Raw genomic sequence first — 26,777 nt, 5'->3', positions numbered from 1 at the left:
ACAAGGCGATGGGGCAAGTTCTAGCATATTTCAAGTAGGAAACTAGAATTATGAGCAGGGGAAAAGTTCAAATTCACAAGGGGGTGACTAGCTCAAACTTTCAAGGGGTCAGGACATGTGAGTAATAGGAATAGATTCCAACAAAGGGGTAATTTCTCAGGGGAATAACAAGAAATTTAATGGGAGTAATGGAGGCAATTTCTCTAGAAACAATACCTCGAAGTCTTTCTCTAGAAATTTCTCAAATAGATTTAGGAATAACTCAATGTTTGGTGCTGGGAACAATGGAAATAATTCATATTCTAGGAATGGAAAAAGTTCTTAATTCTTTGGAAACAATTATGGCAAAGGAGGATCTTGGAATGGCAATACCAGCTATAAGAATGATATCTCACCTGAGTGTCAAATATGTTCAAGGAGAAGACACACTGCACCAAATTGTTATTTCCGAGCTGATAACAATGGACAATCTTCAAGTTTTGTAGTGTGTCAAATATGGGGAAAGAAGGGTCACATTGCCCTTGAATGTTATCACAAGAACAATTTCTTATACCAAGGTAATCCACCACCACCTTCCCTCACTACTTTGTCTGCACAAACCAATATGAGGCCACCAAATACAAATGTTCCCAATGACAATGGATTCAATGATGCTGAAACTTAGATTTTGGACATTGGTGCAACACACCACATGACTGCCAATGATACCAACATTAATCAAGTTGCACCATACAATGGAAATGAGAAGATTATCATTGGCAATGGTGAATGTTTGATAGTCAAAAGGATTGGTTCCTCAACCATTACTACTTCATCCAATAACTCTCTTATATTGAAAAATGATTTACATGTTCTAATGATAACAGTCAATCTTTTATCTATCAAGAAATTGTGTAAGAATAATGGTTGTTGGTTCATATGTGATGTTTTTCATACAGGATAAGGCCACACAGGTGATTTTATATCAAGGAATGAGTGATGGTAGGGATCTGTTCAGAATTCTAGTTAATGCATTTTCAGATTCATTTGTTGCAAAGTTGAGTAGATGTGTTGCGTTCATTGGCAAAAAGGTCATTGCTTCAGTTTGGCATCAACGTTTTGGACACTTTTCAGAGGAAGTTTTACAAGCTATGTTAAAATCTGCAAATATATTTGCTAGTATAGATACAACTCATATTGTATGTTCTTCTTGTATTCAGGGGAAAATGAGTATGCAGCCATTTCTTAGTAGAGAACACAGAGCTATCTATTTGTTTGAGAAAATACATAGTGATATATGAGGTCCAGCTCCAAGTCAATTTGTACAAGGTTATAGATATTACATAAACTTTGTAGATGAATATTCAAGGTTCATATGGATATTTTCCATGACAAATAAATTAGAAGCTTTCTCCATTTTTGTCAAATTTCAAGCTTTTGTGTTAAATCAATTCAATGTTAATATAAAATGTTTACAATATGATGGTGGAGGGGAATACATGAGCAAATCATTTGTGGATTTCTTGGCGAGCAAGGGCATCACTCATATGGTTTCTTGTCCTCACACCCCTCAGCAAAATGGACTTGCTGAGAGGAAACATAGGCATGTAGTAGAAACTGCAGTCACACTGATGTCTCAAGCTAATCTTTCTCCAAGATTCTGGTACCATGCATGTGCATATGCTGTGTTGTTAATTAATAGAATGCAAAGTGCTACAGATGAAATGTCCATATCAGTTGGTGTTTGGTCATAATCCTGAAGTTCAACAGTTCAAAATTTTTGGAACTGCAATGTATCATTTCTTGAGACCATTCAATAGTAACAAATTACAACCAAGATCAAGCCAATGTGTATTTATAGGATTCTCTATTGGTTATAAGGGTTTGCTTTGATCAAAACACTGGCAGATTAATAGTGTCACGACATATTATACATGATGAAGATGTCTTTCCATTAAGTCTGTAGGAAAACCACAACAAAGTGATAAGCGTACTTCAATTCAAGATAAGTCAGTTCATGTGATAATTCAAATACCAATTCCACAGGTACAACAATCACAATCTACTCACAATCAAAATTTTGGTGTAATGTCTATATCACAAGATGCATTGCAGCCTAGTCATAGCAGCATTGGTACTACAGAACTATCTGAGACATGGGCTATGTCAGATATTCATCCCCATCACCATCACTCTACAATAACAGCAGATATATCACCCTTGTTGCCTGTCCATCACGAGTCACAACTTGAGGTAATTCTTCCCATACCTCCAGGTTCCACAAATATAAATACCAATTCTTCAATGTCAAGAGTAAATCCTCAGCATCCTATGATAACAAGATTAAAGAGTGGAACTATTATGAAGAAAAATTATGTAGCTTATTTGGCAACATTTCCAGAATTGCAGTCCTTACAAATCACTGAAGATGAGCCATTTTTTTGGAGGTTTCTCCTTTATTACTGAAGTAAATACTTGCAAAGAACCTTCTTCATTTAGAAAAACATCTAGTATACCTTAGTGGCAACAAGCCATGCAAGAAGAGTATGATTCTCTTTGGGCCCAGGGAACATGGAGTCTTGTTCCATCACCTCTAGATAGATCAATTGTGGACAGTAAGTGGGTATACAAAGTGAAAAAGAATCCAAATGGCAGTGTGTCTATATATAAAGCTAGGCTGGTTGCTCAAGGGTTTTCTCAGAAGCATGAAGTAGTTTATTTTGAAACTTTCAGCCCTGTGGTGAGACATACAACTGTGAGAATTATCTTAGCATTAGCTGCAATGAATCATTGGGATTTAAAACAACTGGACATCAAGAATGCATTTTTTCATGGAGAATTGCAGGAAGAGGTTTATATGAAACAACCTCAAGGATTTGTTGATCCACAACATCCAACACGTGTGTGCAAACTTTTGAAATCCTTATATGGTCTCAAGCAAGCACCAAGGGCTTGGAATTCAAAATTCACAAGTTATATTCTTGCTATGGGATTCACTGCCTTACCATCTGATACAAGCTTGTTTACAAAGAAAGATCACTCAAATATTGTCATTCTTTTACTTTATGTAGATAACATTATTTTGATTGGATCTAATCCTGTAATAATTTAATCAATAGTGAAGGAACTCTCTAAGGTATTTGACTTGAAGGATCTCAGGAAGCTGACATATTTCTTAGGGCTGCAAATTCAATATAAGGTCAATGGGGACTTATTTGTAAATTAGGCCAAGTATATCAAGGATCTCATTCACAAGGCATGAATGGATTCATGTAAGCCCGCTCCAACTCCTTGCAAACCACACAATTCGATGTTAGTGATAGAAGGAACATCACTTGCAGATCCTAGTTTTTACAAAAGCTTAGTTGGATCATTACAATATTTAACCTTTATTATGCCAGATATTGCTTTTGCAGTAAATTGTGTCCGTCAATACATGACAGAGCCAACTGATATACATCTAGGAGTTGTAAAACGAATTATAAGGTATCTTCAGGGTACAATTCAAGCTGGTGTTGTTTACTTAGCTATTGCAGGACCATGTCTCAATGCATTCTCTTATTCTGATTGGGCTGCTGACTTAAATGCAAGGAGGTAAATGACTGGATATGTTGTATTACTTGGTAATAATCCTATTTCTTGGCAGTCTAAGAAGCAAAGCTCAGTTTCTAGAAGCTCAACTAAAGCTGAGTACAAAGCACTTGCTCACATTGCCTCTAATATTGCTTGGGTAAGGAATGTTTTGAAGGACTTGGATGTTTTTCTACCCAATCCACTTGTGATTTTCTATGACAATATGTCCGCTATTGCACTAAGTGCAAATCCAGTGTTCCATTCCAGAATTAAACATCTTGACACAAATTATCACTTTGTTCGCAAAAGAGTACAACAAGGAGATTTGGATGTTGCAATTGATGAACAAACAACTGATGTGCTTACTAAAGGTCTTCACAGTTCTACTTTTATTAAGCATTGCTTCAATCTTAAGCTGGGAAACCCAGTTGAGATTGAGGGGGGATGATGAATGATGTAGGCTAATAGGAAAACTGTTAGTAGTAGTTAGTACTGTTAGTAGACGTTAAAACGGTTAACAGAAAGGTTGTTAGGTAGTTGGTTCTGTTAAAAACAGATTGCTTAAAGTGTAAGCTGTGTGTGGCTATATAAGCAAATGCAATAGCTCCAAACAAATGATGGAAATACAATACATAAAATATAATTGAGAATTCTCTTCTTTCTCTCTCTAAGAATTGTTCTTATTTCCTGCTTTATTTGCAACATTGGTTCATTCTCTGCAACTCTTCATTTCTATTATCAAGAACGTATTGAAATTAGGTTAGGTTGATATATCAGTGTTGTAACACGTTCCTCACTCTATATCATAACACGTTCCTTAAGGTATTGTTTGGTATGCAGACGGGAATGGACGAAACGGAATGGGACGGGATAGGATGGGACAGGACGGGACGGAACAGAGAGGGAGCAAAGATGCCCTCGGATAGAAACAAGGAGGAAGAAGAAGGAGACGAATAGGTTATAATTTTGTGTTCCACAGATGTGGAACGAGTCGTTCCAGGGGGATGAGGTGGAACGAAGATTCACCCAAAACTTGTCCCGTGGAACAGCGAGTTCCACCCGTTTTAAGGGCACCAAACGTGGGACGGAACGTCTCGTTCCACTCCGTTCCATCATGTCCCAGGTACCAAACGGTACCAAGAGTACATGTAGTCCGAGTATTTTATTTATATGTTTTGTATAGGGCAGTACTATTAGCACTCCAAAAATCTCATTCTACACTCCTCACAAGTGTATTTTTCTTTCTAAATATAGAAAATTTGAAGTGTAGGATAAGAAATTTTGAGTGCCAATAACAATTCCCTTTGTATAAAGGATAACGGTTTATAAGATTCCTTTGTATAAAGGATAACGGTTTATAAGATTCGATACTTCTTTTGTATTTTTATAGAAAAATGGTTGAAATATTCTTGAAACACTCGAGAAAGTCGCGATGCAACTCACTTTCATGTCTTCTGATATTCGTCTATAAAATGCATCTTAAACCGTGGCTTCCCTTATGCTTTCTCATTTGGTGTGTCGGCTGCAAGGGCGATGCTACGGATAATTACTTCAATGGTTGTTTCACAGCCTTCGCTTGTATTTGTTGGACACACTTTGCTCGTTCATTTGGGCCCTACCCTCTTACGTATTTCTCTGTGTGGGCTTTTGCCCTATTTCAATAAAGAAATTTAAAAATATATAAAAATATATAAAAATAATAATAATAAAAATACAAATACAAAAACAACAACAACAAATCGTCACGATTCCAAGGAAGGTGGTTTTTAATACATAAACACTCAAAATTATTCACCAAAAACATCAACCAAACCCAAATTATTAACACGAAATATAACTCGTACATATATATCTATATTATATCTCCCTTTTATGCACTCGCAAAATATCTACACCGAAAAGTGGAACCCAAAACTGAGAGTAGAAGTAGTCGTGCAGAATATAGTTTCATACTCGGTCACCCCTTGCTTGCTTTGCTATCCTCAATTCCTCTTGGTCATCCCTTGCTTGCTCCGTCCATCCGTCGACGACTTCCACTGCTGTTCTTGGCCACCACTCAGTTCCTCCTCCTCCATTCCGTGCTGCCCGCCGATCAGCATGTCTTTTGTTGTCTGACCAATCTCCAGTAAAGTCTCCGTGACTGCTCCCAGCACTCCCTCACCAGCCTCTCCCACTTGAGAGCTGTCCATGCTCATCATGTACTCCTCGTTGCTTCCTGCCCCAGCGCCACCGCTCCGCGATTTCATCCAACTCTCATCCCTGCACTGATCCCGACTCATGTCTGCCCCTCGCATGAGGCCCTGAGATCGATTCTGGGATTCCTGTCCACCTTGATAACCCTGATTATCATTCAAGTACAATCAACCCATTAAACTCTCCTCTCAAATGCCAGCTTAATAAACTAATATTTCTAGCTCAAATTTTAATTATTTGATTCATCGCATCGATAATATATATTAGATGTATATACAGTCATGTTCATGTAATTGGAAGAGGAACCGTACCTGAGTTTTTTCGGATGATCGGTCACCCTCTCCTCGAATCCCAACGCTAACATTCTCATGAGCTTGCTTGTTCCATGTCGTGCCTTGCTCCCATTCGGATCCTTCTCTTTCTCCTCCTTGATGAGACTGTTTCAAGTAAAATAAAACATTCAAACAACTCATCTCTCGCTTGATTGGTAATGAAGGCCAGTAATAATTGTTCGTAATTTAATTAATAATTTTTTTTAACACTTGAATCAATTTAGCAAATCTGTGAGCGGTATGTAATTAAATAGCACTCTTGACAAATATATACCTGCTGCTTATTTTGCTCTTCAGCTGATCTCTTGGCCTCCAGTACTCTCTGCGCCTCCTCCTTCTTCCTCGCGGTATACTCCTCAGCCTTCTCCCCAGCCACCGCAGCGGCATCTTTAACCACACTCAAAGGCTTCGAAACAATATCCACTGCTTTATGCCCAGCATATTCAGCTGCCCCTATCACAACCTTCGCTGCCTTTTTAGTCCCCTCCACTGCAGCCTCTGTGGTGTAATGCGCTGCCGTCCAACCGGCTACAGTCCCCTTGTCCTTCAAGTCCACCGCCACATCACCTGCATACGCCGCCGAAGTCTTCCCGCCCTCCAAAGTCTTGTCCTTGGCCTTCACAGCCCCTTCTTCCACGTAATGCAGAGTGGTCTGACCGGCGGAGACAGCAACGTCTTTGGCTCTCTCCGCTAGTGGAGCTGTTTTTTCGATGGCGGTCTTACCTGCACTAGTGAGAGTCTCTTTGGCAGTTTGTGTTCCTTGGAGGAGAGTGTCTTTGGCTTGTCCAGCTGTCTCCGAGGCATACTCGGTTGCGCTGCCAAGCCCTTGCCTGGCCGACTCTTTAGCCTTGGCGTAACGCTCCTCTGCAGCCCTCATCGCCTCCATAGAATTTTGCTGAGCTGTTCCTCTCAGCTGTGAGATTTCTTCCAAAGATGGTTGTTGTTGTTTGGTTCCTTGACGTCGACCCTCTTCGTCTTTGATTATCTTAGTCTCCTCTTCAGTAGTGCTTCTCTCGTGTGTGCTTTTCATCTCAGACTCGGAGCCTCGTCTTCCTTTAGAACCTTGCTGCTCGTCCTCTTGGCCCAGCTGCAGCTTCTTGTCTTCCCCGGTAAGAGTCATTTTCTCCACACCCTCGTGTATTTGTGTGCGTCTACGTTCTTTATCAGCTTCACTACTTTCTCGGCCTTTATCAGTCCGACCCTGCTCTTCTTCACCACTCACTTCAAACTTTCCAACCGTCTGATGACCGCGATCACCACCACTGCCTTCTCGTTGTTGTTGACCTCCACCATGGGCTCCTTGACGCTCTTGAACCTTCCCAAAAGATTGGCCTTGCCGTCCACCATGGGCTTGTCCTTGACCTCCTTGAAGCCCTTCAACCTTCCCAGTAGTTTGGCGACCTTGAGCTTCATGGCGCTCTTCAACCTTCCCAACAGATTGACGAGTTCCACCTTGACCTCCACCTTGACCTTTACCTTCATGGCGCTGTTCAAATGAATGAGCTACACCTTGAACTCCGCCATGGCTTTTAGTTTCATGGCCCTGTTCAAACTGAGGGCCACTACCTTGACGTTGACCATGAGCTTGACCTCCGGCTTGACTTTTAGCTTCATGGCTCTGTTCAGACTGAGGAATTCCAGGTCCACCTTGTTGGCGGCTCTCTTTCTTAGACTCAGCTTCTTTATCTGCCACCATGTTTTCTGCCCTCGCCTTGTCTGCCTGCGATTCTCTCTGTCTGTCCTCCCTCGCCGACGCCAGAGTATCTTTAAGAGACTCGAGCTTATGAGACCCGATCTCATGAGTCTCTCTTGCTTTCTCCATTCCCACATCGCCCACCGTATTCCCACTCCTCATCGAGGCTGCTTTATCGCCTTCGTCCTTCGATGACTGCTTGCTGCCGCTGTCGAGAGGAGTGTCTTTTCTGCCAGCACTCGTATCAGTAACATGCACCGTCATAGCCTCAAAGTGAGTAGTCATTTTGGGCACCTTTTCTTTCTCTATGTGCACCTCCCTCTCCGGCTTTGTGTTTTCCCTTCTTTGCTGCTGCTCGGAAGCCATTTCCTTCCTTTCCTTCTTTCTTGATTCAAACCAAAGCGCTAGCTGTTTGATATGTATACACACAATATGTATTCGATGCAATAACACGATCGATCAGGTTATATTCAATACAGAGATTTTGGGTTTCGGGTTCTTTTTTTTTTCGCTAGAAAGATTTGATTGGCGTTTCAGAAGTGGAGAGTGATGTTGGGCCGGATTGGGGTTAAAAACAGGAAGCCATGGCGGTGCTGAGGAGGTGGGTAACGACGTCGTCCCTGCATGGAGGGCGACATCTCTTGGGTGGGAAAGTGCCACGTGGTGGCTTCTTGACACGTTTGTTCTTGAGAGTCAGATTGCCATGCTACCCAGCAGCTCACACGTCGAACTGTTTCAGGTTTGCGTTATCCAACCCAACATTGTCTCTATGTCTACTGACACGAGGGAGAGCCTTGGGCTGCCACGCATGTCAAATTCTTCAGTATGTGTTGAATAAGGATCGGGCACTTCAATCCGTCCCTTATCCTTATCAGTTCAGTTAGCTATCTATGTACCAAATGCATGCATTTAGAGATGATATTTCAAATGAATGCTTGCTTTCATTTTTCCAATACACTATTAAATATATAGTATATATTAGTGACATATGGTTTACCACTCCATGTACCGGTCATACTGAAAAATCTCTCCCTAATTACATGTCTTATTTGTGTCTCTTTTCTTGACACTTATCCCTCCACTTATTCCAAAGTAAGTTCATAAAATTAATTAAAAATTAAAACATAAAATAAACCAATAATTAACTTGGAATAAGTGAAGAAACAAACGTCAAGAAATTAGTAAAGAGACACAAACGAGACATGCAATTAAAAACCACAAGCCTAATGTCAATTTACCTTGTAGATGTGATATTCTCTTAATTTTCAGTAACCTCAGACCAAGAACGGAAGCCAACAAACAGGAAAACCTATTTGTTTCAGTTGAGAACTTGCGACATTTTGTGGTGAAGAGCATAACTATACAATCATGACAATCTGTTTGTTCCAATAAGAAAATTTTGTTTCATACTTTTAGATGAGTTCTTGTCTTAATTTTCGTTAACCTTGGATTAGTTTTTCAGTGAAGTATATGGAATTGTTTACGAGTCCAACCATTACCATGATATTGTTGGAGGAATTGAATTAAGTGCATAACCTTGCAAACCAACAAAGACTGAGTAAATCAATTGAAAGAGATTAAGTTTCTTTTGATTGGTAAATTTGATGAAGTTCTGGTTTCATTTATCTGGGTTTTTTATTCCCTTGTTTTCGTCATACTTTTTAGGATGATAGATACTAATATTCCAATTTCACTCTTCCCAAACAATTAGATTTATGTTTGTTCGTGACGGGAATTTTCGTGGGGAATGCTTCCTGGCCGACGAGCACACAGCTCCCCGAGAGATTGGCGCCGGTTGATGCTTTCTGTCGGGCTCCTGCTTTATTGGCGGGCTTGTCGGGCAAGGCTGAAAGAGAATGACAGAGTTAACTTTGAAATGTGGCTTTATGGGGCCTTGAATGTAGGCCTTGAGGCTCACGATCAAGATTAACTTGGAATTGCTCAGGCGTGCCACTACCATCTTCAGCATGGTAGATGTAGAACGGATGTTTTGAGTTTTAATCATATATATTCGAGAGACCATGTTAGTTATTGACAGGTGCCTTTGTGGGGCCTTAGATGTAGGCCTTGAGGCTTCCCATAAATAACTAACTTAGTACTCAAACACATAAGGTTCCTTTTGTGAGTTATATGGTTCTTATAACCATTATACTTCTGATTACCTGAACTCAAATAGCAGAATGGATCCAAATAGGTGCCTTTGTGGGGCCTTGAATAGGCCTTGAGGCTTCCCATCAGAACCCCTCCTATACTCAATGTTCTTGCCCGAGAAATAGGATGAATCCAAATAGGTGCCTTTGTGGGGCCTTGAATAGGCATTGAGGCTTCCCATCAGAACCCCTTCTATACTCAATGTTCTTGCCCGAGAAATAGGATGAATCCAAATAGGTGCCTTTGTAGGGCCTTGAATAGGCCTTGAGGCTTCCCATCAGAATTCATCTCGTACTCGAACGTTATACGGTCATCATAATATAACAGAAATAAAACCAAGTGGCAGGTCGATTACTTGCGCCCCAAGTAACTTCGGACTTCTCGTTATCAAAGCTTGTAGTGGATGGGTTAAGTCCACATTAGGTTCTTTTTTATGCCTTGAGGCCAAGGACTTTTTAAGGTGATCAAATCTTATATGCCCGAAGGCTTAGAACTTAGATCTGATTTGAACTGTGAAGACATATTCAAATCGGATTCAAGCGCTGAGAGGGTCTTTTAAAATCCATATTACTAGAAATAACTTGGGTACAACTTGAAGTATACAACATATTGCTATGCTAATGAATGAAAAAGACAAAAACAAAACAGGTCGGGCAAGGCTAATCGTCTTGCAACTTCCTATCTTTGTGGGTTAACAGAAGGTTTGAAGGCTTTAGAAAAGGGGTTGGGAAATGAGTTTGCAGAAAGAAAATCGATACTACAACAGGCTTTGAGTAGGGTAGCAGAGCTATTACAAAGGGTTTATCCCGAAAGGGATGAAGGCTTGGGCTGACTACAGCTTCGTTTTGAAAGCAAATATGCCTTTTGAGCAGAGTTTGTGCTTTTGTTTGTTTGTTTGAGTGTCCTTGATTCTGACTTCTCCTTCTCCTTTTATAGACAACTTGGTTTGGCCTCCTGTAGCAATAATCTTGCTCGAATGTAGTTTGAAGGATAGTGACTCATCAGCTATTTACTTGTACTGCCATTAAAAAGTACTTTTTGGGCTGATTAGCTGGCTGGTCTATACCACTTGGCCATTGGGTAGGTGAGCAAGTAGTCTGCATGGCCTGCACCTAGTCAGAAACGGGCTTCTCCTGTCTTCTGGACTTCGGCTGGCCTTGACTGGGCTTCTTCCTTTTAGGCTGCTCTTTGGGCCAACTTCCCCCGAGCCCAAAGTTTAAGTTTTGATCCAAACAATGTTACTTATGAACTATTCATTGTGGTCCACCAGTTTATAGATCTCTATTCAGAGCACTAGTTTACCGATCACCAAGTTCCAACATTAACCACAATATAATGTAATCAAACTTATGTTTTCAAGGCATTTGAGACTATTCAAGTGCCATTTTTACTAGGATGACTTTGGATGCCGTTACTAATTATAAATGTTTTTTCAATAAAATTTTAATGGTTTTTAGTTTTTATGAAAGTTTTTGACATTAGTGTAATAATGTATTTTTATGTAGATTACTGTATTTTTTAAATTAAAAATGAAATTCTAATTGTTTATTTAATGAGATTTTAAATAAACCCCATAATTTGTGAGATTAAAAATGTGAAAACATAATTTATACTCTCCAATCTATTGTGTATACACATAAACATGGATCCATTTATCAAAATTAACAAAAAAATTATTGTACCAAAATACGGTACATTCTTCAAAACCACAAAAATTAGATATTAGGTTAATAACATTAGTAAATTTTTTCGATTAAACTTGACATCGACACATTCTCAAATCAACGAAAAAGAATGTAAGTTTAAAAAATGGATTACAAAAAAATTAAATGGTTTTATATAAAGAATAAAATGGTACATTTTACGATAACAAATATATTTACGAATGGGTAGATTTAAAAAATTGAAAAAATTATCTGAAAGGGTATATTTAAAAAACTTGGAAATCTTTTTATAAAAACCTAATAGGTACAAACTTAGTCTAATTTTATTTATTTTTTATTTTAGAAATGTTTTGAATTGAAAATTAATTAGGACTTTAATGAAGGTGTGAGTATTAAAACTCTAAATCAATTACTATTTTTTTTTTTAAATTATGTAACTGACATATAAATTCATTATTACATCAAGACTTTTTAGCTAAAATTGTCCCTGAGATTTAAAATCATTAGAAGTGGTCCCTGAGATTCTCTACCATCAATCATTTTGGTCATTTCGTGAAACATTATGTTAAATAAGGATTCAAATGACAAAAATACACTTAATTTAATAACCAACAACAACAACAAAGCCTTTTTCCCACTAAATGAGATCGGCTATATGAATCCTAAGACGTCATTGCGCTCGGTTCTGTGTCATGTCCTCCGTTAGATCCAAGTACTCTAGGTCTTTTCTTATAGTCTCTTCCAAAATCTTCCTAGGTCTTCCTCTACTCCTTCAGCCCTAGACCTCTGTCCCGTAGTCGCATCTTCTAACTGGAGCGTCAATAGGCATTCGTTGCACATATCCAAATCACCGTAACCGATTTTCTCTCATCTTTCCTTCAATTTCGGCTACTCCTATTTTATCTCAGATATCCTCATTCCTAATTTTATCATTTCTCGTGTGCCCACACATCCAACTAATTCTATCGATTTCAAATATCAAGAACCAAAGTGATGAGTTATGCAAATCTCAGAAACTATTTTAGCTAAAAAGTCTTACATTAATACTAAGGACTTCGATCAAAATCTGAAAACTAACAATAAGGTCTTAATTAATAAACACTAGTAACTAAGAACCGGTTACATGTCATGAGGCCCAAAAAGAATCACCAAACAGATGATGCAAAATGCTGAACCACCAAATTTGTTTTTCTAATTTGAGGGATCAATTAAACTGTATTCCAAACGATGTAAATATACAGTTGAATCACGACCGAACCCTCTTATTGCTCAAATGCATGCACAAGTAAAATGCAGAAAGAAAACAAGGAAAGAAAAAAAAACCCTACTTTTTCCTGAAACAATGAGAGTTTCTTTCAGGAACGAATGACTAATGAAATACAACAATATTGCTAATGGTGGTTAATATTTTCAAGCAAATAGAGCAGCATAGAGGAGCTGATTCCAAGTATCCGGCAGACCGGGAAGGCACCAGTGGCTGCAGTCCGTGCCGCCGTGGTGGCCGCTGTACTTGGATGGGTGTGCATCTTTGCGGATTTGTGAAAGAAGCGTGATGTCGAGAAGATAGACTGGCTTCTTAATCCTAGCCAGCACTTTGTTGACTACAACCCAAGACAAAGGTACTCCTGCTGGATACTTTTTCTCAAAGAATGGTTGCGTTTCACTTGCGCAGGATCTTGTTGGCTGATTCCACTCCTTGCCCCTAATTAATTTCACAAACAAATAAAATTTAGTAATTGCCACTTAATCACTTATAATTTACTTACACAAAACAAACTGGCTTTTAAAAAACATAATAATTACAATTTGAAGATGCGCAAAATAACTCATTAAAAACAAAAATAGAAGAGTCTTTTTGCACACTTGTCTAAAGCAATTTGTAGGTAATGATCGATGAATGGCTCGTTTTAGGTAATTAGGACCTGATTATTTTTCGTTCCTTTTTAAGAGTCTGTTGGACAAATGTCAAATATCTTCAAAATAGGTTTTGTCCTATGCACAGATGGGTCGTGAGCATAAATTGCGCATGACTCAGAAAGCGACTTGGACGTCGCATATGATGATATTGCAACTAAATATCATCACTCACGTTGTCCAAAAAGCTCATCCGGATCATGCATGCATACAACCCACATGCGTAGGGAAGAAAAGCTGATGTTCAAATGCATTAGAACAAAAGGAGATTTGAAGATGGAGTTACTCACTCGTAATGGGTAGGAGAAATGCCTTGGAAGAAGACCTTGGTTTTGGAAGGATCGACATATCGGTCGACCCATCTGCCCCAAGTTGTCATTCCCTTGTAAAATGCGACCAGACGGTTCATATCTTTGTACAATTTACCCCTTTCTTCCAGGTAGTCCCATCTGCAGTACTCTTCGTACGTTAATGAAAAAAACAGCAAAACAAGTGCATGTGATGGCATGAGAGAGATTAACTACTAGCTAGGAACGTACGGCTGTGTTCTTCCGGTGTGAGTCCACCAGTGCCACGTGTCGAATATCAGCATGTCCATGCCTCTCCACGCTTTGCCATTCGTAATTGAGTCAAGCTTCAACACTCGTCCCACGTTCTCGTTGACAAGATCTACCAGGTATGGTGTGCGATACAGCAGTATTTGTACTCCATAGTCCTGGAGTGCAAAATAAATTAAGAGGGAATCCAACGTAGGCAATTATATAACCTTTATGCTTGCTTAGAAGTGCTTTTAAAATAACTGCAAATGCTTTTAATTATGTTTGGCATAAAAAGTTAGCCAAAAAAGAACCTAGATCCTCTCCGGATCTAAATAAATGGAGCTTAAGGATCAAATTATTTGGACCGTTGAAATTTGATCAAACTACTATAATTATTAGAACTCTCATGTTTGTAGCAGTTGGATCAAATTTCAATGGTCCAGATCATTTAATCCTTAGGTTCAAATTTTTTAGATCCGATTATTATAACTTTTAAAGATATCCTTTGTTTATAAGGGTTGAATCAAATTATTATTTCATGATACACTTCAAGTAAAGTGCTTTTGAATAAAAATGCTTTTTAAAGGAACAGTTCTTAACCAGTTTTTTATGTCATTGTCATATGAAATTTCTACAAAAAGACATAGCAAGCAAATGCTTTTTTGTTTATATTTCCCACATAAGAAAGAATACAAGCTCTGGCATAACCCCCGGCACAGTGAAAAGGCCTAATAAGCACCAATCACGCTCCCCTTTTCAATGCTTTCACACACTGCACTCCACACACGCACAACACATTGGCTAAGACAATCAACTCAATAAATCTCACCACCTCATGTCAATCATGTACTAATACTTACTAGAAGTAGCACGAATGACGGATTTTTTCTACAGTACACTAATGTATGTACTGCACCGATATTTAAACAGTTAAAATGCGACCGTCAAAATCCAGTCATGCAAATCCAGCTAATGTAGATTGTGACTGGCTAAAAACTTACTAAAACTCAATTTCTTCCAAAAAAAGAGTTTGAAAGGGAAAAATACTTTGATTACCTTTTCTTAAAAGCTAAAGGTGAAAAGGGACAAAACATGCACGCACTATTTCATCTAATGATTTTATTATATTTATTTAAGAAAACTTTAAGGAGAAGTTCTAGATACTGTTCATTTTAATGAAAAATTATATTTTTACATTAAAAAATCAATCTTAATACTATTCACTTTATCCTTTATTTTATCATTATCGTTAAAACTCAAAATTATTTTTATTTTATTTAAAGCCATTTTAAACACAATCAAAAATTAAAAAGTTGAACAAGAAATTAAGCGGTTGGAATTTACCTGGAATGTGACTGAAGATAAACTATTTGTCTTAACATATGAAGTCCTGGAATTTGGCACCCAGGCATGAAGCATACATGTTAAAGACACCCAATGATTGAAACTCATTGAGTCACCCACAAACATGATCTTCTTCCCCCTCCATTTCTCCAAGAAATACAACCCATTGAACCTGCACAAAAAAAATAGTATTTCCTCAAATTAATCATGACCCTTCATTTCTCGTACTACTGAGTAGTCCGGATTATGGAAGAAAAAATACAGACAACTGGGCTCGGCTTTAGTCGCGTTCCCATTTCAAGTACTGCGGGCTCGGCCCGTTGTACACGTCTAACGTTGAATTACCGAATTGGGTACCTGGGAAGGGCGCAGGAGAAGGGTTGCCATCTGTATTTGAGGAAAGCGGTGTCGCGGCGGCCGTACTTTAGGCAGTCGAACTGCGGATCTAAGAAGGGACAGGTGGAGGAATAGTAGGATGGTTTAGCAGAAGCATCGTAGACCCATGTACCGCGGAACCAGTTGCATTTTCCTGCGAGCCTTCTGGCGACTGAGCTGGTAGTACTAGTAGTACTGGTAGCAGAAGCAGAAGAAGCATTATTGGAGGAGAAAGAGGAATTGAATTCCTGTGCTTGTGTTTGGTGGGAAACTAAAAACAGAGTTAAAAGCAGAGCTCTGAATAGGAAACCCATTTTTCAAATTTTCAATTTCCAGGACAAGGAATCGAGAGGGAGAAAAAAACAAGGACGAGGAGTGAGGAAAAAGGTTTCTGAAAGGGCTCTTTATATAATGTATGAGAGAGAAAAAAATATACTTGGATGATCTGGAACATCTGGAATTTCTTAAGAAATGCTAAAGAAAATCTCTTAAAAGTGAATTTTTTCTGAATTCTTTGGCACCTTACGTTTTTTTTTCAATGTTTTATGATGATGACATGAGAATTTATTAAATTGTAAGTAGTCAAAGAACCCTGCTTTGAGATAATTTTCTTAGCATTTCTTTTGACATATTTTAACCGTTAAATTTTTTGAAATTTGTATTTTTACATATAGATCTAATTATTAAAACATCCGAAGTGCAATGTTTGGAGCACTCAAAAATATATCGAGAGAGATAAGAGGAGAGAAAGAGAGGTCTTCACATGGAATGAGAGAGAGAGAGGGAGAGGATCATCGCCAAATCCTCTATGTGAGGATCCCGGAGATCTTCCAATCACATTCATTCATCGTACATTGTGCAGCTAGTTTTTGTTAATTACTGTTTATATTCAATTTTAAATATAAAAAAAATTCAATGATTTTTGACCGTACGATGTATGATGACCAAATGGGATTGGAAAATCTCCAAGATCCTCCTGGAGAGACAGACTGCATTTTCAACATTTTCAACATTTTAATAATTTTTTGAATTTTATGTTTGATTTATTTATGGGAAATGCTAATGAGACTGGGACTCTTTAGCCTTTCTGTAACCTCAAGCTTTTGACACAATTTATATATTAACATTATAAAATATTATGATAAAAATATAAAGTGGCAGAAAATTTATAAAAAAACCTCGAGAGAGCCTTCTCAGCATTTCTTTTTATTTATTTGATAATGAGAGGCAGGCCGGCAGGCAGTGTGATTGGTGAAATGTATGGATGGGCTCCTTGAAGAGTGGGATGTGGGGTTGATGCAGCCTCTTGTTTTGAAAACTTTGGAATCACAATGATTTCGATTCTTAAATAATGGGAAACAGTTTCCCTACCAACAAAGAAAGGCTGGGAATTACTTTTTCAAGGTTAATTTTTTGGGTGGCTGATTCAACAGCTTTTTTCATATGGTGTGGTATATTACCAAATCTGCCGTCCACGTTTGTCCAGCAAATATTGTTGTACTCATGTCTTTTTGAGGACAGGTATTTATGGCAAGAGTTAAGGAGTTCAATGTAAAAAAATTATTCTCCAAGTGAATCCATAAAGGATTATATAATAGTAAAATCAATAGTTGCTTTTTAAATTGATAGTAACTTTTCATTTGGTAAATGTTAAAAAGTTAATAAAACTCAAGAAGAAAAGAAAGAGAGAAAATGTGGTTTTAGAAAATGAGTGAGCTTAGCGTCAGTTTGGGATTGATGCGTTTTTATTTTAAATTGTTTTTGCTATCCTTTAAGAATAATCAGCAGCAAAATAAAGCAGTTGAGCGTTTAATAAATTTATGTAAAAGTGATATAATTATATATAATGATAAAAATAAACATGATAGTATATGTGATGACGACGACAACGGTGAGGGCAATGGATATGATGGTGGTGGTAGTGGTGTCAATAAAGTGGTGTGGTGGTTGGGCTGCAGAGGTGATAATGGTGGTAGGAGCGGCGACGAACGATGGTGGTAGCAGCTGTCGTTGTGATTGTAGTGGTGGTGGTGGTGGCGCGATTGTGGTGTGGGGTGGTGGTGGTGATGGCAATGGTGGTGTAAGAGTATAGGGTTTGTAGTGATAGGTGGTGGTAATCACTTTCATGTCATTTAGTTTACAAAATTTTATCTACAAATATAGTCTTCCTAGTATACCCGAGTTTTCTGCTTTTAAAATAATTGATAATAAAATATTTAATATTTGTTAAAATAAAGAACGGTATTCGAGATAAAAAGTTAAAAAGACTAACTATAAGTAGTTTTTTAACACTTCGCTCTCTAAAGACATATAAACACCCAACATAATGTGTTTTGACTGACGGTCACGTCTAGGTCGAGGACTTTTAACCTAAATTTAATTTAATCTTTTAATTCATTTTTTCACTAGCCATTGCTCCTTGACTCTTTGACCTGAATAACAATCTTGACTGTGAAGAATAATGCGGATAGGTTTCGCATTGAACTTCAACCTGTCAAGCTCTACACGCTTTCAATATTATCACCCAACTACTGGACCCAAAATCAAGCTCTTTCTCTACTGCTAAACCCTAAAGCCAGAGGAAAAACCACCCCTTAAAATAAGAGCAATTGGTGAACGATCTTTCAATTTGAGGGCTTTCTTTTGAAAATAGATATGAACGTAAACTTATCTCATATTCACTTTATAAATCTATAATAAATTTTTCATACAACGACATTATACATTAAGGAGGTTGGGCTGAGTTGCACAATGTGTGCGCTGTTGTGGTCTTCCGATCTTCAATAGTTGAATTTATACACTCGTTTATAATTGAAGAGAAATATTATTGGACTATTATACTAGTAGTATAAATATTAATTGATAATGAATACAAAAGTATAATAATTTAAAGAGATCATGGTCCTAACATTGTTTTGATGTACAATGTTATTCAACTCTAAATAGGAAAATAAATATTCTACGCTAACTGGACATAAATTAGTTAAGCCACACAATGAGTTAGATATAAATAAATATCACTCTCACCAAAAGTATATTACAGTCATGCCATTCATTGTATAAAAAAATGAGACTGCTCACTTACAAATAGAGAAAAATATCATCGAGCTGTACTGATTAATAGGTCCTAGTATTTGTCGATTTAGATAGAAATTGGTGTGGTTTGAGCGTTTGGACTTGAGTAAAATATTTTGCTCTAACAAAATACCTACTTGAAAGGATCAATTAAAGTATATATAATTAAAGAGGAATACTATTGAACTATTATACTTGTGAAATAAATATTAGTTAATAAAAATAACAATAGCATAAATAATTAAAAACATCATGGTCCTAGGCTCCTAGCATTGTTCAATATTATTCAACTCTAATTAGGAAAAGAAATATTCTACACTAACTAGACATGAAGTCAACTAAGCCACACAGTAGGCTAGAAATAAATAAGTATCAAATTCAATACAAATATAATACAGTCCCACCATTCACGGGTGTCGAAAATGAGACAGCTCACTTACAAACCATTGAGTTATACTAGTTGATCGGTCCTAGTATTTTTCGAGATAGAAATTGGTGTGGTTGAGCGTTTGGACTTGAGTAAAATATTTTGTTTTAACAAGAAAGACTACTTGAAAGGATCAAACATCGCCAAACTAATAATCCGGAATGGATTTGGATCCCATCAGGATCCAAATTGTGGGGATCCTAGGGATCCTCACCCTTAGTCATTCATCGTGCATCGTGCGGTTAAAAATCATTTGACTTTTTTTATTTAAAATTAAACACAAATAGTACTTGACAAAAACTGACCGCACGATGTACGATGAATGGCTAGGATGTGGGGATCCCTATCCTCACAAAGTGGATCTGGAGAGGATCATCTTCCATCTGGAATCAATGATTTGATAATAAGGAAGATTAATGAAAATGACTTGAAAACTTTGAGTTTTAACGATAAGGACAAAATAAAATAGTTAAATGAATAGTACTAGAATTTTTAGTGTAAAAATGTGATTTTTTATTAAAATGAATAATACCGGAAGTTTTTCGTTAAAGTTCCTTGATAATATTTATGTGGAATTCTGGAATGAAGGATTGCGTTTAAAATGAAACCAATGGGCGTATTTGTTACCGGGAGCTACCGTGGAGTGGGTTATTTTGCACTAATCCAATGTCAGACAAACATTGGACTGGATTACACATTGGCTAAAATAACAACAGTTGGGAACTAGGTTAAGCATTTTTCTTTTATGATACAACGATATAATTATATTAGGGGGAAATAAATTGGTTTTGAACTTGTCATCGACGAGATTCAACCTAAGACCTAAAAGTAAAAAGAAATACTAATTCTTACCGTAAAAAATAATACCAATAGACCAGAATACAAAATGACAACTGAACCTGTATCTCCTGAGCCAGACATCTAACCTGGGTTGCGGGGAGGGGGGTGTGTGTGCCGAAATAAATTAGTTTTGAACTCGCCGTCTATGAGGTTCAACCCTAAGATCTACAAGTGAAATGAAATAATAGTAAAGTTATCACAAAAAAAAAAAAAAAGATACCAATAGCGTAACACTAAAGGATGTATTTAATTGAGAATTTGAGGAATTTTAATTCTTTTAATGAATCTAAGGATATTCAATCAGAATTTTAAGTAATTCTCTTAAATTCAAAGTGTATTCAATCAAGATTTTAAGATAGTTTATTAAAATCCTTATAAATCCGAGTGTATTCAATTAGGATTTCAAAAAAGTTTATAATATTTCAAATGTATTCAATTAGGAATTTATTTTAAAGAATTTTAAAAAGTTGAGAAATTTGAGGGTATTTGAGAGATTTCATAGTAGAATTTAAGTATTCACAAATCTCTCATCTTCTTCTGAGATTTCGAGGGAATTGAATAAATTTTTTTTATAGAATCTTTACAAATCAATTAAACTTTCTTAAACTTCATGAATTTATAAATCCATTAAAATATCTCAAATTCTCAATTGAATACACCCTTAAATGACAACTTAACCTATTTCTCCTGAGCCAGCCACCTAACCCAGATGCAATTGGCAAAATTCTAACTAACTATTGTCCCCTTCCAAGTTGTCCTAGTAAAAATATAATAGGGTTAATGAAGTGGTTAACATTTTTGACAATATATGATTGTTGCGTTTACTCACCAATAACAGGAGTAGTTGACATGCTTTTGAAACGCACAACAAAACAATATCGGGGGAGTCCTCATGTTCGATTTACATGAATACGACGAGAATAATACATATTTATGATGAGTTCAGTACCACAATAGTGGAATTTTCCATGTAAATTTGTATCTTACGGTTTTTCAAATATGAAAAAGATAGATTGCTTATACTTTATAAACCAGACCTCTCTTGAGCTCAATACCTCCAGCCATGGACAACGTATCCCCCGTTAGTCGAGGATGGAGGCTCTGCATAGTTGCAAGCTGTATAAGCTGCATCATTCCGATATTCTTTCTCAAACACAGCCACGACAGCGTAAACCTATCAACTCTTGGGAACATAGACATAACATCAACAATATCGATCAATGAATCAGATGCAAACATTCAGTTCTTGCAACAAGGATACTTCGAGGAACATGTGACACAATTGAATGAAGAAGACAAGTGCAACATATTTGATGGAAAATGGGTTTACGATCCGAAGGGAAGTCCTATGTACAAAGGGGCACAGTGTCCGTTTCTTAGTGACCAGGTCAGCTGCCAAAGGAATGGAAGGTCGGATTTCATATATGAGAAATGGAGCTGGGAGGCCAAGGGGTGTAAGATTCCAAGGCAAGTTAACTGCTTACTTAATCCTAGTATATGAATTAAACGTTGTATGTTGCCTTAATTGTAATTTGTACCTAACATAAACACGTGCGTTATGGTTGGAAGGTTTGACGCAACAGACATGTTGGAGAGACTAAGAGGAAAGAGAGTGATCATAGTTGGAGACTCACTTAACAGAAACCAGTGGGAATCCCTAGCTTGTCTTCTTTACTCAGCTCTACCTCCCTCTCAAACCCTAGTCAGCGTGAAAAGCGGCATCTACAAGGTCTTCACAGCTAAGGTAGGTTGAGTTTTCATTTATACAAAAGATCCTCCGTCACTGAACTATTTTCTTCATATATAGTGATATTGAGGAGATGAAAATAAAAAATAGGACCTTGACTTCTTAACTGTGGTGGTGTTGCTTGTTTCTTTAACTGCAGGCGTACAACTGTTCTGTTGAATTCTACTGGAGCCCATTTTTAATGCAGCAAAATGTTAACCAAGATAGTGGTGCTAGGATTCTTAGGCTTGACAGAGTTGCAACCTCGGCCATGAAGTGGATAGGGGCAGACATTATGGTATTCAACACCGGTCACTGGTGGGTGCACCATGGGAAGATCAAGACGTAAGTCACTTGTGATCTAATAATTAAAATGAATGAATATTTTTCAAGGAGTTGTCCAATGGAATTGAGATTTGCAGGTGGGACTTGTTTCAATACGAGGGCAAAACAATGGAGAATATGGAGATTGAATCAGCATTTGATATGGCAATGAATACCTGGGCACGTTGGGTTGATCAAAATGTGGATGCGACTAAAACAAGAGTCTTCTTCCGCAGCATTTCACCAGAGCACAAGGGAAAGCATTGGTGTTACAACGAAACCCAACCCATTGAAGGCGATTCCTACGAAACAACATTTCCGGGGAAAATTATAAAAGTTATTGAGAGAACAATGCAGCGCATGAAGACCCCAGTGACGTACCTGAACATTACAAAGCTGTCTCAGCATCGAAGAGATGCGCATCCAGCAGTTTATGCGACAAAGGAGTGGAAGCAGTTATTAGCTTTGCAAAATAGAAAACCGGAGACTTATGCTGATTGCAGCCACTGGTGTTTGCCTGGCCTGCCAGATACCTGGAATAGGCTATTGTATGTATCTTTGGTCTTGGACACCTCCAAAGTCATTCTTAGTTCTTAACCTCTTATTTGATCTGCCATCAGTGTTAGTAAACTTAGCATCTTCGTTCTTCATAAGGTTGAAGGAAATTTCAAAGACGAGAGTTATAAGAGAAGACAAAATGTACAGAAACCATACCTGCCGTTGATTACTAACCTGAACAGCTGCCAAGACACGTCGGGGTAGCCTGTCCAAATAAGCAGACAAACCAAAATCGAGTATTCCAAATCATGAGAATTTACCTTCTGTGTGGATGTAAAGTTCCTGCATGTGCTTTATCTATTATAGCTTTTTTAGCAAAGACAATAAAGAAATAAATTGAAGAAATTGACTACCAAACATACGAAACAATGTGCGAGAATGTATGCATCCACAGTTGTTCCAATCAGTAGCACAAGCACGAAACTACGATCCATTATTCCCCTCTGGGCACTTATTTGAACCAGTAACACAGGTTCAACAGATTCCATTTTCAAATTCCAACATAAAAACAAAAAACTTGAAAGAAAAGAAAACGAGGAACAAAAAATACAGCATAGCAGCACAAACAATAGCTAACCATAGACAATAATAGTAACCATCTTTTTAACAATGGTGACCATAAAGGTAGGACTCTATTGGGTCGGACCCATTTGTAATGTAAATTTCAAGTACTTAATCTTATGGACGTTACATAATTGTTAACGTACTCAAGACTAGAGCGGGAGACATTCTAGTTTATTTCCCACTATGGTACAAATTTTAGCCTAAGCTAGGAATTTTGAATGGCACCATGATCACCACGGAGAGGCTGCAGTGAGGCGGTTTATTTACACAAGCTTTTACTAGGGTACCTAGAGAATCTCCCATTCAGATTCACAAAATTCATGAGCTGGTGATTTCTGTGTCTCCTCCACGGTCGGAGAATGCCCGAGACGTTCTCCACTTTCTAAATTTGATTTCTCATCATCCCCATACCATAATGCAAGCTGCTCATATTCTTGCTTCCTTGCTGACCTCTTCCTCAAAGCAAGGACATTCTGAATTTTTTTCTAGAAAAGAAGTCCCAATTAATGCCAATTAAAGTAGGGAGAAAGAGAAAAGAGGGGGGGGGGTGTGGGGGAGAGAGAATGAGGAGAGAGAGAGAGAGGGAGGGAGGGAGGTGTAGGGAGGGAGAGAGAGATAACCTTGTAAGGCCTATGTTTACTGTCCACGTGAGGAACAAAATGAATGTCCTCACCAGTCACCATTACACAAGTCTCCTCAAGCTTTGCCCTTTCAGATTGTTGAATGTTTTCCGTTCCATGTACAACAGTATTACTCTCAGTTGCATAAAAATTGGAGTCATGCAAACCCCCTGGGAAATTGAGTCATTGGTTACTACTAGGAGAACAAAATAACATTCAATTTATCATGCACCAGTAAACCCATCAAGTACACAACTCTACATGTAAAAAAGAACGTGCAATTTTTCATGAACTAGTATAAAATCTAGACCCCCCATGAATGTAAATCAGTTATGGTCCACAGTTGAAAAAACACTCCTTTATTTTCTCAGTGTTGTTATCTGCATAATCATTTTCAGTCAATATCAATATAAAAACTGTTATCAGATTATTGTGCATCTGAATGAGATGTACTGTGTGTTACCAGGATGAGACGCAGAGATTTCCTTGGCAGCATATTTTTCAGAGTGTACTTGTCCACTTGGAGAGGATCCTAACAAAGAAACAAACCCATTGTTCAAACAATTGTCTGCAGCAGCCAACCCGGAAATCAAAGAGAACAAGTAGGAAGGTTGGTGAAAACAAAACACTTGTAGAGGGTTAAAAAGAATAGTCACCATTTGATTCTACTGATGAGCCACCAAAGGATGAATCTGGTATTTCATTCCATTCTTTTGCTTCCAATTTATCCAAAACAATCATATTAGATGTTCGGCTGTCAACTGAAACATCAGCCGTACATTGGCTTGCATTTGCAATCACACAACTTTCCCTTGTGGACTTACATGTCATACCTTCGGTTATAGATGGGGTTATAGCTGTATCTCTACGTTCGCTCGAAACTTCATAGGTATCATTCAAATTTACACAGCAGGATGATGATGGCCTACCCAAATCAGATTCAACCGGAGTGATTGCCCCGGGTAAGTTCTCCTTGATTGGGTTTTCTTTGACAACCGAGTTTGAATTATTAAAATTACTCCCATCATAGTCTTGTCTTAAGTATACATCAGAGCATGCTCCTCCAGCACAATTCCCTGAGGATAGCATGCGATATTCATCCATGTGCTGTCCATGGAACAATGATTTATGGTCCATATCCATATTCATTGCAGCAATCACCTCTGAATCCCCACTCAATTTTTCAACATCAACTTTTACCGGCTCTCCTTTCTTACTAACCTTTGACTTTTTAGAATTATCAACATGAAAATTATTTTCTACAAGGTCCCCAAAGGCTGGTATAATCTCCGGATCCACTGAAGAGTGACAGACCAAATCTTGCATTACTTCTGCATAGAACTTTTTAACACTTGCACCAACAGTCTGTACCTGATTCTCAACAAATTTGACCGTGTCCTGTTCCAAATAAATAGAATGATCAACAAAATAAGTTAACTGGACTACGGAATGAAATTAACATGACCACTATCTCATATGATCACTGAACCACATAAACACCATATTTTATTCCAAAGAAAAATGCACACGAGATAAATATGTTCATAAGCACTCAAAGTGGGAGGATGATGAGGAAGAGGAAGGATAATTGAAAACTTATGATCAACACTTCCAGACCAGTAGTATGTGGTCATTATTCCTTATTTTTTAGGAATCGGGGAGACAGAAAAGGACTTCCAAAAGGCTTTACCTGGTACATATCTTCTTCTACCTCCAAGCACATAGTCTCGAATTTCTGGTATACACCACCAACCCAGGTTACACCTTTCACATCCATACTGATCATAAATTAAACTTTACACAATCGTCGTATGTCTCCTGGTATTTTGTAATTCCCCCACTCAGTTTCTACATCAAATTGGTAATTATCTGCAAGAAATCATATGAATTTAGTATTAGCTCACAAGAATACATAAAAATGGCTCTTAGGAAGAAGAACCCCATAGAACGTTGAAATCTTCCATCTCCGAAAATGAAACTAAGAATTACACCATGTTTCTTTAAGAATTACTGTAAGTGTTCAATATCAGTAGCACGTAATAGTTTCGCCCCGTGAACCAAATAAATCAGACAAGCAACGAAACTGATTGAAAGAGATCAAATTCAACAGTAACTTTTTCCAGTGACCAACCGTATACACATACTGTATAACACCTCAAAAAGGGATTATCATCAAGCATCACGGCACAAGGGTTGACGGGTATTCGGTACAATTTAGTTTAGTGAAATACAAGTTCAAAAATTAATGAGTTGAGACCCTATCTTAATATGATTGCAAGTCTTAGCATCCTATCATTACTTCCAATTTCCAATTTTCCAAAGCAAACCAAATGCCAGAGTGTTTGAGAGAACACCAAACAAATGATTAAATATAGTTTAAAAATATAACAAAACCAATTTATTTCAGGAAGCAACAACACAAACGATCCCTAACTTGAAAGAAAAACAACCCATCTGTAAATAATAGAACCCTCCAATTAATTTACAAATTCTCTCTCATAAGGCAAAAAGCACGAAAATTGATACAAAAAAGTAGCTAATTCATATGAATTTCCAGCAATTTTCCCGGTAACCGAACAGGTAAATGAGAAAAGAGCTTTGCTTGTAGCCATGATCAAAAGCAGCAAAGTTTGATGATTGTGATGAAAATTGAGGGTTGAGAACTTACTTGTTGCTGTGAATTGTGAGTGCTGAAAAATCTGATGATCAACTAATATTAAAAATACCCAGAAGAACAGAAACCCAAAATCTCAGATGAGAGACTTGGATTAATGCATAAACCCCAACTTTGTGTTTGGTTTTGCTTATGGAACAATATAATAAGGAAGGAGAGAGGTACAAGAAAGTAAGAAACGTAGAGACACATTTCATTTCATTGGAGATTCT

General features: G+C 37.7%; 4 protein-coding genes across 5 annotated transcripts; 1 reads left to right on the top strand and 3 right to left on the bottom strand.

Annotated features, from left to right (window-relative positions):
* Positions 1-5,300: 5,300 nt before the first annotated feature.
* LOC103405570 (seed biotin-containing protein SBP65) lies at positions 5,301-8,311 on the bottom strand. Its single transcript, XM_017323923.3, has 3 exons — positions 6,352-8,311; positions 6,057-6,182; positions 5,301-5,891 (listed from the first exon to the last, which is right to left on the bottom strand). Exons 1-3 carry the CDS (start codon positions 8,134-8,136, stop codon positions 5,535-5,537), a joined length of 2,268 nt encoding a protein of 755 aa, XP_017179412.3. The 5' UTR covers positions 8,137-8,311; the 3' UTR covers positions 5,301-5,534.
* A 4,444-nt stretch (positions 8,312-12,755) lies between these two features.
* Positions 12,756-16,447, bottom strand: LOC103405551 (protein trichome birefringence-like 39). Its single transcript, XM_029097712.2, has 5 exons — positions 15,740-16,447; positions 15,383-15,554; positions 14,039-14,214; positions 13,790-13,948; positions 12,756-13,287 (listed from the first exon to the last, which is right to left on the bottom strand). Exons 1-5 carry the CDS (start codon positions 16,069-16,071, stop codon positions 12,996-12,998), a joined length of 1,131 nt encoding a protein of 376 aa, XP_028953545.1. The 5' UTR covers positions 16,072-16,447; the 3' UTR covers positions 12,756-12,995.
* A 4,511-nt stretch (positions 16,448-20,958) lies between these two features.
* LOC103405569 (protein trichome birefringence-like 42) lies at positions 20,959-22,966 on the top strand. The gene is made up of 4 exons (XM_017331442.3): positions 20,959-21,566; positions 21,669-21,843; positions 21,986-22,170; positions 22,248-22,966. The coding sequence occupies exons 1-4, from the start codon at positions 21,163-21,165 to the stop codon at positions 22,744-22,746; spliced, it is 1,263 nt and encodes a 420-aa protein (XP_017186931.3). The 5' UTR covers positions 20,959-21,162; the 3' UTR covers positions 22,747-22,966.
* Positions 22,967-23,261: 295 nt separating this feature from the next.
* Positions 23,262-26,777, bottom strand: LOC103405550 (uncharacterized). 2 transcript variants are annotated; one of them, XM_029097108.2, is made up of 6 exons: positions 26,560-26,777; positions 25,582-25,760; positions 24,548-25,289; positions 24,355-24,423; positions 23,892-24,061; positions 23,262-23,744 (listed from the first exon to the last, which is right to left on the bottom strand). In XM_029097108.2, the coding sequence occupies exons 2-6, from the start codon at positions 25,675-25,677 to the stop codon at positions 23,559-23,561; spliced, it is 1,263 nt and encodes a 420-aa protein (XP_028952941.2). In that variant the 5' UTR covers positions 25,678-25,760; positions 26,560-26,777; the 3' UTR covers positions 23,262-23,558. The 2 variants fall into 2 exon arrangements, with proteins under 2 accessions (XP_028952941.2, XP_028952934.2); XM_029097101.2 differs by having other exon boundaries at positions 23,262-23,756; positions 26,560-26,776.

Source organism: Malus domestica, chromosome 17 (assembly GCF_042453785.1).
Source record: "Malus domestica chromosome 17, GDT2T_hap1".
Classification (NCBI taxonomy): Eukaryota; Viridiplantae; Streptophyta; class Magnoliopsida; order Rosales; family Rosaceae; genus Malus; species Malus domestica.
The sequence above is the reverse complement of the archived record's forward strand: the minus strand, read 5'-3'. Positions and strand labels throughout refer to the sequence as shown.